Below are 12,500 nucleotides of genomic sequence, written 5' to 3'. Positions count from 1 at the left end.
CCAAAAGGTACTGCTGTTTGCTAGTTGTCTGCTGATGTTTTATAACCTTTTGGATGTTTTTGGGATTAAATAAAAATATTTTTTTGAAATGTAAACAAAGAGCTGCCCCCATTACAATGACCAGGATCTCGGAAACGGCTGAAGAAGGAGAAAAAAAAATCTCAGGCACTGACAAGTCCAGGGTAGTGTGAGCATTACAACTGCATGTTGAAATTGACCAAACTGTCCCTTTAACGCGGCTCGTGCCAATTTGCCAAGGTGTCTGAAGAAGCAGTCGTTCACCAGGAGGGCAGAAAATGAAGGATAGGAGAAAAATAGATGAAGACACCAGAAGCCCCAGGATTTCAGTAAAAAGTTATTCAGATGATGCAGGTACTAACAATAGCAGAGAACACTAACAGAACAAAAGTTTCCCTTCATAAACAGACACGCCCTGCACTGCAGCATTCATGTTTAAAACATGATCAGTCACACAGTCGCATCATTCTATAACCACAGCTTAGTAAAATTGTGTTTCAAATCTGACCATATGTGACCTTAGCTAGGAATATGCACATTAGCCCCAATCGTAACATGATGAGAAGTTGCGTCGCGCGCAAGGAGAGGGCAAGGGAGAACTTTTAAAACTGCGCTATTATGCAACGCTATTTCGCTTAGCGCATATAAATCCCGCTTAGTGCAAATGCTAACACTTTATCAACCTGTTAACTTTGTGGGGAGAACAGAGTACATCCGTTTTGCATATACATTTCTGCAACTTGACTTGTTCCTGTGTTTGGCTATTCCTGGTGTGGGAATCTGACGTCTTGGTGTGCTGGTGGTGACATCTAGTGAACTAGAGTTGATTCAATCAGGCACGTTCTGATGTGCAAGCCCTCAAATTGCTAAAGTAAATTACACGTACACTTGTGTTATTAATGATGTGAATCCTATTTATTTTGTTTCATTTCTAAATAAATGTTGGCAAAAATGCATGGATAATTGGATGGATAGATCATTTACTATGGAATTATTGTATGCGTCATTGATTTGTGAGGCTACTTTGATAATGTCGTTTCTTTTATAATGGGTAGGCCTTATAATATATAGCATATCACGTGAGAGTGGTGCTTCAGGCTGAAAGTTTAGTCTGGCCACCTGGTCTCTCTTGGGAAAAAATGGTCGTTCGGTGGTTGGTTTTTTTTTTTTTTTTGTGATCGGGGTGGGGGGGGCCCATTGATATTTTTTTGTCCCGGGCCCAGCCAAACCTGTCAGCGGCCCTGGTGCTGTGTATGCTTATCCTTGAACCATTGTCCTGTCTCTCTGTCTGACTCAAAATCCAACCCTCACACTCGCTGCTGTGTAATCCCTGTGCATGCTGAAAGAAAACTGCTGAGCATTAAATAGACAAAATTGGCAAATGGGCAGCACATCCTGTGACAGATTGCATAAACAATGTCACATTTCCTCTTTGGAACATGTGCATGAACAGTTTTAACTATATTCTTTCTCATGACAGAAACAGACTTGGTCACTGATTGATCGCAGCCTTTTTCGCTCGTTTGAGCCAAATGCAATACGAATTCTTAATTTCTGGTGCTACTGGGATGGCTTTGTTTACCAAAATAGTCTCAGATCAGTGAACTGGACAAACAAATGGAGCGAAGCAAACTGTGCGAATCTACACATGCTGTACATGCATAATACACACTGTTATCCACATTTGTTGCCCAATTGGATGATGGAATCATAAGATTGCATATAGGAGCCAAACCTTCCACAGTACACAGTGACAAGACATTGTTTGTCCAATTTGTTGATAAAGTCATGCACAATAGACACTGTTACATTCCCTCTCCAATTTGTAAATCGAGTCACATGCGCCGAAGGCACAATGCAAAAGTTTGTTTGTCCATTGGTGGATTACCCTAGGTCACGCATATTTGTCCAGTGTCTCTAGCTTCAGAACAGGCAGGCATTATTCAGCATCTCTAGTCACAGAACAAGAAACAGATCTATAAAATCCTGTGTGGCATGCTGAACAGCACAGCGAGGAACCCTTTTGTCTCACACATAGTTTAACGCTGTTGTTCCCCATGTTAAGCCATTTGTGACAGTTGACCCTGAGGTCCTCTGTGTGCTTCTACTGTAGTGCCAGATATGTGCACAGCTTCCCACTCTATCTACCACAAGACTGACTTAGGTAATGTTGAGTCTTCTCTTTCAGGAAACAATATCGCAAACCATGACATTTATAAACTGTCAGTAGACAGCCTCAGGGTTATACTTGTTTATTGCTTATATTCATTCAATCAACTTCATCATAATCAGCTCTTGGGTATTGGACACCAATGAGTTATTCTGTTATTATTACTACTGTCTCGCCTGCCTGCATTTATATCCCGTCGTCTGTGAAGTTGATAATCAAACAAAAGTTTTGAGAGAAACTCTTGCAGTATGTTCAGTGTGAATAGCTCACAGTCACACAGGAATGGGCTAAATAGCGAGACTATTGAAATCCCCACACTCTCAAGGCTATCAGAGGGCTGTATGGCTTGGATTGGAGCATTACAGTTTTCAGTAATGACCAAGATAAAGCATTCATATGTTAAAAAAACAACACATCATCCTCTAACAAAGTAGTTGAAATCATCCGTTGCCAATGACAGTACAATGGCACACAGAGACAAAACATCAAACACCATAAAAATCCCACTCAGTGAAACAGGCGAAAGTAAATTTGAAAATGAAGTTCTGTGTCATGTGTACATGTGTACATTTTCTCTGTCATGTGTTCAAGATAAAACCCCTCTTGAACACAGGAAAACACATATTTACATTTCCTTTCAAGTTCTTCACTCAGACGTGTTCAATGCACTGATTGGCGTTCAGAATTAGAAACAGAGATTGGACACGTTTATGTTAACTTGTTCATCTATTCCACTCATAATGCCTAAGATTAACTGAATTATTTATAAGTCCCTCAGGACACATCAAACGCTGTGACACATTGTAATCGTTCTGTTTTCATGTGAGCGATCAATTAAGAACCAGTCACCCCTCTAACTATAGGTTGTACTCTCTACAGGTAGGAAGTGACGAACACAATGTTGACCAAAATAGGCTGCCAGTAACTGAGTTCTATTGTCACAGTAAATGCCTAAACTCGGCCTAGGTCTTCTAACACTAAGTAGGCTTCAGTACATGTGACCAATCAGGTTGTCCTGAGCTGCTATGGTATTAGTGATAACCTGAATGTGTGGTGCATTGAGCTGAGGGATTTGAGAACAGTGTGGATGTGTTGATTAGATGCAGTGCTGATTAAGTTCTCAAGAGCTTTGTGCAGGTTGGAGGCGTCTGATTGCAACACTGTGGCCACAGATGATCCGGAAGAACAGGAGGAGCAGAGAGATGAGCAGCACAACAAAGACCATTTGCATTGTGGGAACCTACACACATCAAGCAATGAGGGGGTGATGTACACATCCACATACAGACGTGGGTGTGCGCACACAAACACACACACATGCTTGCACGCACGGACACACACATGCACACACACACATTCATGGTGCTAAAGCTCGTCTTGAATATTTTATTCAGTGGCGGCTTTAGAAAGATAATATATGTATTGTCTGTGCATAACCTTGATCTCATTTGAATTGTATAGCACATTAAAGATGACAGCTGGAGTTTACCTGTCTGGTGGGATTCAACATCAGACATCACAGCAGTTCCCAAAATGCACATTTTGTTAAAAACGAAAGTTCAGGAGAAGCGTAATAAAATTTGACGCCCAAATTAACCACCTGCTTTTATTCTCCGCTCAACTGCCACGCGTCGGAATTCAGTACAAAGACATAGGCACGCCTAATTAACCACCTGCTTCTTATGTTCCGCTCAGCTGCCATTCGGTGAAATTTCAGTGCAACAAAATTTGGCACGGCCCTTAAATTAACCACACAGATTTTATTCACCGCTCACCTCCAGGCAAAAACTTGCTTTATGGCTCTGACCACAATCTCCACGCACCACTAATCGCAAGCTTCTCGAGCGAAGTGGCGCCTGCAGACCCTGTGAAGCACTTTGATGACCCTGCGGACAACCGCTCTCCAATGAGAGCCACACAATCACAAGAAGCCTGTTCTCCTGCGAGAACAAAGATGTATGCAATATGCATACATGCTTTTCCATGCGAACTGGGGGTCGTAGAGAGCAGGGAGTGTTTGTATAAAACCTTGTGCTTTTCATATAATGGAACCATACCACAAATTGGATAGTAACTGTATGCTTAGTAAATATACAGTGCCAACTGTCACTGGCTGTAACTGTTAAACTGGCTGTGGCGCACGCTACATCTGTCTGTTGCGCAGATTGTAAGAATGGCATTGTTTCTAAACAAACTGTGCGCTACCAAAGTTCTCTACGCCAGTGTTTCTCAACTGGTGGGTCGCGACCCAAAAGTGGGTCGCGGAGGGGTCATGGCTGGGTCGCGGAGCCTTGGTGTAAAAAAAAGTAATTCTAAAAAAAAAAATCCAACTTTTCCTGCAACAATTTACAACTTTTATTTTGATAGGCTAGTGAACATCTGTGTCATAGATACAATCTGAATGTTTATGCGAGATAGATAGCGTGCAACCAGTCATTTGAGTCTTGGTTACATTTTGAGAATTGCATTGAATTGACTTGAATGCTAAAAAAATTGGGTCGCGACCGAATGACAGTGGAAAATGATGGGTCCCAAGACTGTTCCAGTTGAGAACCACTGCTCTACGCCTTGTTTTACATGTCAACAACCCCGCAACTCTACAGAATGAAGTTTTGAGCAACTTTAAGCATCATAAATGGGTTGAAAATAGAGATTTATTATGATGGTTAATTCGGTGCTGACCCATCACAGTCATGGGTAAGCGGTAAGGGTGTCAGACTTGTAGCCCAAAGGTTGCCGGTTCGACTCCTGACCCGCCAGGTTGGTGGGGGAAGTAATTAACCAGTGCTCTCCCCCATCCTCCTCCATAGCTGAGGTACCCTGAGCATGGTACCGTCACGCCGCACTGCTCCCTTGTGGCACCATTGGCTGCCCCCTTGCACGGGTGAGGCATAAATGCAATTTTGTTGTGTGCAGTGTGCAGTGTTCACTTGTGTGCTGTGGAGTGCTGTGTCACAATGACAATGGGAGTTGGACTTTCCCAATGGGGCTTTCGCTCTCATTTTCAGAAGTCACATTTCAACTAGTGTAACGGAGGCTAACTAGCACAGAGTTGGCGTAGAACGTTGGTAAACCTCCCTCCGATAGCCTCATACAGTCTCGTGCCGTTGGGCCGAGAGACTAGTCTCTTGGCCCAGCGGTATCGTACTGTGTCTCCCATTGCCGAATCGTTGTAGTTGACGAGGTCGCACGTTCGATCCCCGAGGGGGGTGAACAGGTGCAAGATGACCTCCGTCACAGTGGTGCCGTATGACCCGGGATGGGAGTGAGGTTTAAGGGGGAGAGTGTAACGGAGGCTAACTAGCACAGAGTTGGCGTAGAACGTTGGTAAACCTCCCTCCGATAGCCTCATACAGTCTCGTGCCGTTGGGCCGAGAGACTAGTCTCTTGGCCCAGCGGTATCGTACTGTGTCTCCCATTGCCGAATCGTTGTAGTTGACGAGGTCGCACGTTCGATCCCCGAGGGGGGTGAACAGGTGCAAGATGACCTCCGTCACACTAGCTCTTGGAATTTTGACTAGCCCTTGAAATTCTGAATGCAGGACATGAATGGAGATGAAGTATGTGCCCAGAGTTAGCCTAGCATCATGTTTTAACACTATTTCAGCCATTTTACACTGGATTTACCCTTTAAAACCCACTCCAACCCATGCCATTAGCTGTTAAATATTTACACATTTCCAATTACACACACGTCACAGCTTATTGCGTCCCGGTGGAGAGTACTAACTACTTACTTGTGCATTTCTTGATGCCTGATCCTTTCTTCAGGGCATGGCGGCTGAGCTTGCACTGGAAATTGTTCTCCCAGAACTCGGCGAACCAAACATTTCTCCTGTTGTTGTCCAGCGTCCGGCTGATAAAATAGCGATCAAACCCTGTGAGAGATCGATATAAGTAATACAGTTACTGTGCTGTGAGGCATTCTGTTGTGCTTGTTTGCAGTTGCTTTATGATAGTATTGATTGACAAACACCAGCATCTGGAGACAGGGGCTATCATTATTGCCACTTCTTAAATATATGTTTATTGAACCAACTTCTGAGCATCTGAACCCTTTATTACATGCTGACATATGGGCAGCACTTAATAACAACTACCGCCTATGTCTGAGTAAAATTGTTTAGAAAAATGCCAACACATGTTACAGCAGACAGGTGGAAAAGAAAAATAAGAGGAAAGAGAGCAGGCAGAGATACAAGGCAAATAATAACATAAAGAACATCAGATATTATATTAATATAAAGCATGAATATTTAGCATAAGAGAAAGGAGCAAATATACTGGGGATGTACCTCAAAGTACCTTTAATATGCTGGCGTTTGGACAGTATAGTGATTTTTAATTTCATAGCCTGACGTTTGGGTGTATTACTTTTAATAGGCTGGAGTTTGGGTAATTTAGAGATAACTGTACCATTAAAAGCCTCGCATTTGGGTAGTATAGTGATTCCTTTTAATAGCCTGGTGTTTGGACAGTATGTGATTACCTTTAATAGGCTGGCATTTGGGCAGTATAGTGATTACTGATTTCCTTTAATAGGCTCGGCAGTATACTGATTGCCTTTAGTCTGGCATTTGGGCAGTATACTGTTTACTGATTACCCTCAATAGGCTGGCGTTTGGGCAGTATACTGATTACCTTTTATAGGCTGGCGTTTGGGCAGTATAGTGATTACCCTTAATAGGCTGGCGTTTGGGCAGTATACTGTTTACTGATTACCCTTAATAGGCTGGCGTTTGGGCAGTATACTGATTACCTTTTATAGGCTGGCGTTTGGGCAGTATAGTGATTACCCTTAATAGGCTGGCGTTTGGGCAGTATACTGATTACCTTTTATAGGCTGGCGTTTGGGCAGTATGGTGATGGCCGCCTCCCCCATCTCCTCCTGGTGCAGTACCGGGGCGATCTTGGAACCCCAGCTGTCAGAGCCGATCCAGATGAAGTGGCCCGGCCCGCTGGCATTCTTAGCCGCCTGGAGGAGACGTCTACAGAGAGGGAGGCAAACACACATACACAGCAAACACACACACGCACACGCACGCACGCACGCACGCACGCACGCACGCACGCACGCACGCACACACACACACACACACACACACACACACACACACACACACACACACACACACACACACACACACACACACACACACACACACACACACACACACACACACACACACACAGTGGATTAAGAAGGAAGGAAGAACAGAAATGAAGAGGGGGAAACTCATTTGATGGTGTATTGTCCAGGTGTTCCGCTGTCACCTTTGTTCAAGAACAGCAAGTGGATTACCAAATTCGAAGCGAATAGTGCAGATTACAAGGTCAGACATTTATCAATGTGTAATATAGCTCTGGAAGCATCGCAATCCAAGAAACAGGCAGAGACATACATGCTACCCTCAGCAGGCCATTTGTATGTGTGTGCATACATGTATGTGTGTGTGTGTGTGTGTGTGTGTGTGTGTGTGTGTGTGTGTGTGTGTGTGTGTGTGTGTGTGTGTGTGTGTGTGTGTGTGTGTGTGTGTGTGTGTGTGTGTGTGTGCGCGTGTGTGCGTGTGCATGATTCTGTGTGAATGTCTGCGTGACAGGGAGTTGGCGCAGTAAGTGACAGTATACAGTGCATGTTTGTGGAGCTGGTGATCCATTGATTTTTTCATCCTGAGCAGAAAATTACAGATTCAACACAGAGGTTGTCCATAGACACCACACTGCCCACCCAGCCAGCAATTTGACAAACTACTCTGTTCTGACTCTCTCTCTCTCTCTCTCTCTCTCTCTCTCTCTCTCTCTCTCTCTCTCTCTCTCTCTCTCTCTCTCTCTCTCTCTCTCTCTCTCTGTAATGTGATGATTGTGAGACACCACACTGCCACCCATCAATTTGACAAGCTACTTTGCTGTAATACAAATGGCCTTTGAAATGCTTCCCACCCATTTCGCAAAGCTGTGAAAAATTGGGATAAAAACACATTAAAAATGAATTAATTCACATCAATTATTGGCCCACTGGGCGAAATATGATTCCCTTGAAATGCTGATAGCTGTGACCATCTGTTTACTGCATATTAATTGCACTTTTTAACAATTTAGTATTCCAGTGTTTGCAGTTCAGTACAGGTATGTTTGAATACAGGTAGGCCTATTCACTGACCAGACAATAGGCATGAGCATATAGTCATGGGCGTGTAGTCATGAGCTAGCTTTTAAGGCAGTAGAGCGGGGATGTCAAACTCAAATTCACAGCAGGGCAAACGTAAAACTTGTGATGAAGTTGTGGGCTGAACAAAAAAAAAGCTAAAGTTGTGTACGCATGAATTTAATACCTAAAGGAATATGTTAACAAAAACTGCAGCATGTTACATGGTAGTTTAAATGCCTGTTGTATGAGTAGGTGATGTTACATTGGCCTCAGTCCACCTATATTCCTATCATACACCAAATTATGTGTTCAAGTCATGTTACTATAACAATGGCATATGTGGACCAACAGGTCATACACATTTGAAATGATCTCGCTGGCCAAATCAAATTTTCCAGCAGGCTAGATTTGGACCCTGGGCCTGAGTCCCTGCAAGACTTCTTATTTTGAAGATCCTGACCAAACTAGCTGGGCTGCCCCTCTAAATGGTTAATGGACTGCATTTATATAGCGCCTTTCCACTCTTTCGAGCTGTCAAAGTGCTTTACATTGTATGCCTCATATTCACCCATTCACACTCACATTCACACACTGGTGGCAGCGGCAGCCACGGAACTTGGGGTTAAGTATCTTGCTCAAGGACACATCGCTGGGGTCAGGCAGAGCGGGGCTCAAACTCCTCTACCACCTGGGCCACCACCGCCCTCTGCTCAGATAGTGATGGAATATGCAATTGTGTCCCCCCTGGTCCCCAAACGTTGTTCCCTGGGTCACCTATCAGACTGAAACCCGGCATGCAAGTGTGATGGGTTTCATGCTGAGGCTCAATGCAGACATCGCTCATTGTGTCAAACACAGGTCAAACACATTTGAAATGATCTCGCGGGCCAAATAAAATTTTCCAGTAAGCTAGATTTGGACCCCGGGCCTGAGTCCCTGCAAGACTTCTTATTTTGAAGATCCTGAGCAAACTAGCTGGGCTGCCCCTCTAAATGGTTAATGGACTGCATGTACATAGCGCCTTTCCACTCTTTCGAGCTGTCAAAGCGCTTTACATTGTATGCCTCATATTGTGTGTAGGCGTGGAGATTTGTTTATGCAGTCCTTTCCACACACTGAGCAAGCCTCCTCCACCAGGCTGCAAAGCCACTGAAAAGGAGAACATGAGTTTGGCTTTGTGTGACTGCAGAGATGGAGATGGCAATGCCACACACAGCATATCTTGACAGTGCAAGTGGTGAGGGTGAGATGAATCATAATCTTGTATGATAGAGTTCAAGTAGATGAATGCAGGCAGGCGCAGCACAGACAGCCCTCGGTAGGTGAGCATTAGTGACTTGAATTTGATTTGAGTTCAGCCAGTGGAAGCAAATAGGCAGCAGAGAGACATCTATCTGCCCTTTTGGAAGCTGATGGAAAACCACGTGCCTTTGACTATTGAACTATTGAAGGGTATCTTTCTCTTGCCCTTTCTCTTTTGTTCTCTTTCTCTCTTCCCTGTCTCCCTCCCTGCTCCCACCCATCCAATGCATAATGAGAGTTGAAGCCCAGCAGCAGGAGGCTACCTCATTTCAGTTGAGGTGAGAGAGAGAGAGAGATAGAGAGAGAGAGAGAGAGAGAGAGAGAGAGAGAGAGAGAGAGAGAGAGAGAGAGAGAGAGAGAGAGAGAGAGAGAGATGTGCTGTTGAATTCTAAATGATGTGGTGTCTCTAAGTGATGGGTGTCTCTCTTATCAGTGTGTGTCTCTGGATTTGGGGTCTCTCTCTCTCTCTCTCTCTCTCTCTCTCTCTCTCTCTCTCTCTCTCTCTCTCTCTCTCTCTCTCTCTCTCTCTCTCTATCTCTCTCTCTCTCTCTCTCTTATTGTATTGGGGTGCTTCTCTGAGTACAATGAGAGACCCAGTCAAGCAGAAACAGCAGGAAACCAAGACACTACAGTGGCAAGACACTGTGGCACGTCTTGATTCCAAAGGGTAGTATGTTAGCCATACTGAGTCGTGTGTGTGTGTGTGTGTGTGTGTGTGTGTGTGTGTGTGTGTGTGTGTGTGTGTGTGTGTGTGTGTGTGTGTGTGTGTGTGTGTGTGTGTGTGTGTGTGTGTGTGTGTGTGTGTGTGTGTGTGTGTGTGTGTGTGTGTGTGTGTGTGTGTGTGTGTGTGTGTGTGTGTGTGTGTGTGACAGAGACAGTGTGTTGTGTTGGAAAAGCGTGAATTGTGTGTGTGTAATAAGGGGATACACATATGGGCCAGTATGACACATAATTCTGTCTTAGTGATGTTTACTTGAAGGTGACTGCCTGTGTGCTGACGACAGTCTGAAATAAATGTCAATTCTTTGGGGTCATCTGGCTGACAGTTGACAGGTATAATTGATATCATCTGTAAGCTGATTGCTTTACCCACAGAGGAGCTACTGTTGAAAAGAAAAGAGGTCCCTGTATCGAACCTTGTAGCACCACCAGTAGAGAGCTGGTGGGATATGGATTTTTGTTTGTCCTTGCCATCACACATTGATTGAATGCCAAGTGAAATTAAATGTGTTTATTTCCAAGCTACCCAGTACAGTTATACAGCAAAAGCTATACAATACAGTGGTGCAAAGTGATTAAAGTTGGGCAAGTCAGACACAGACTCTATAAAGACTTTGGTATAACCAAAATGGCCATGACGAAGTTGTAATGTGTTTGTGATTGTTGTGATGCTGTATTACTGTAGCATTGTATGGTTTTCATTAAAAGGCCACTCGTGAAGTCCTGCTGATTTTCACACAGGGACAGAGACAGAGTCACACAGGTGTGTAATTTCAATATAAATCTAATTAAGTTTAAAACAGTGAGGCGAGGCAGGACAGCTAGGGGCAAATTGAATCAGCTGGCACTGTAGGGTGTGAGGGTATTCATCTTGATAATTGTTTCTCAGTTATTTGTTTCAAGTCTGAGCTCTCGTCAGGTAAAGTCATATGCACATATGCATTATGTATAACCAGACACTGGCCTAAAATGGAACAAAGCCATTCCATGGTTTTCTTTCTTACACAGATCACTTTTCGAGTAGCTGACCAAACTGTCTTGAGTGTTCTTGAGTGCATGCACAGCCATGGCCTAGTGATTAGGGAGTTAGTCTTTCAATCTGAGGGTTGTAGGTTCAAATCCCACCTGCACTGTCCCTACACGTTAATCCATGTTTGAAATGCCCTTGAGCAAGGCACCTAACCCCACATTGCTCCAGGAAATGTAATCAATACACTGAAAAATATGAACCAATAACCCTTTGGAAAAAGTGCAATGTAATGGAAAACATGTGCAAAGTGTGATGCAATGTAAAAATGCTCATTCCACACGTCTACACAGACAAAACATAAAAAGGTCTACTGTTACTACAGAGAGACTTACACAGCATGGATACTCTGACTTAGAGGACGACCACAGTAGCAAGACAAACACTGGCTTGGTGCCGGGAAACGATGTGGTACCGAATATCAAAGCAATCCAGAGACGTACCAAACCCCTCCCATACATGCACAGCAAACTTGACAAGCTCCAGGGAAACCTTAGATCTCAATGGGTACATAGAGAGAAAACAAATCGCACTTGCATTAAAGACAAAACTGAGCTGACTGGGAATGCGGAAAATAAGACAGAGATGTGGCAGTGTTTTGTTTGCACATATGAAATCATATTGTAGAAGTGTCAGAATTCATATTGTCACACTGTCATATTACCTTGCCCTGTATTGAAATGTGCTTTGTGTTACACCAGGAGATGCACCTGGAGAATTGGGGCTGTGTGTGGAATGCTGTCACTGCTTACAGTGCATCCTACCCTGCGGCAACATCTCTTTGTGCACAGCAGTGAGTATAGAGGCTACTCCTCACTACGCTAGCAGCCACATGCAGAGCAACACTGTGGTGACACTACTGTTCTAATTTGGGCTGATGCTAACAGCTGCTGACTCAAACAATATGAAAATCACACAACGAGAAACAGCACAGTACAGTGGGTACACACAAATAAAGAAAACACCCGGCATGATGACAAAGTCAGCATCTATGGCATTGTGGTCAAACTGCCTACGTATTTTGCACCACAAACACCCAAATTCAAAAACAGGTGGGATGACTCTTCTCCCCCTTTGGTTACAGAGGCCTTTCATTGAGGATGCACTTGTGCAAA

The 12,500-nt window shown here is 44.0% G+C and overlaps 1 protein-coding gene across 1 annotated transcript in view; it reads right to left on the bottom strand.

Annotated features, from left to right (window-relative positions):
* LOC134457386 (metabotropic glutamate receptor 4-like) overlaps positions 1–12,500 on the bottom strand; it is a 227,956-nt gene that overhangs the window by 50,262 nt on the left and 165,194 nt on the right. Inside the window, exons 6-7 of the mRNA XM_063209386.1 lie at positions 7,022–7,176; positions 5,926–6,066 (exon numbers count right to left, since the gene is read on the bottom strand). Of these exons, the coding sequence (XP_063065456.1) occupies positions 5,926–6,066; positions 7,022–7,176 (296 nt within the window). The remainder of the gene's footprint in view (positions 1–5,925; positions 6,067–7,021; positions 7,177–12,500) is intronic.

This window comes from Engraulis encrasicolus, chromosome 10 (genome assembly GCF_034702125.1).
Source record: "Engraulis encrasicolus isolate BLACKSEA-1 chromosome 10, IST_EnEncr_1.0, whole genome shotgun sequence".
NCBI lineage: Eukaryota > Metazoa > Chordata > Actinopteri > Clupeiformes > Engraulidae > Engraulis > Engraulis encrasicolus.
This window is presented reverse-complemented; position numbering and strand designations above follow the sequence as displayed.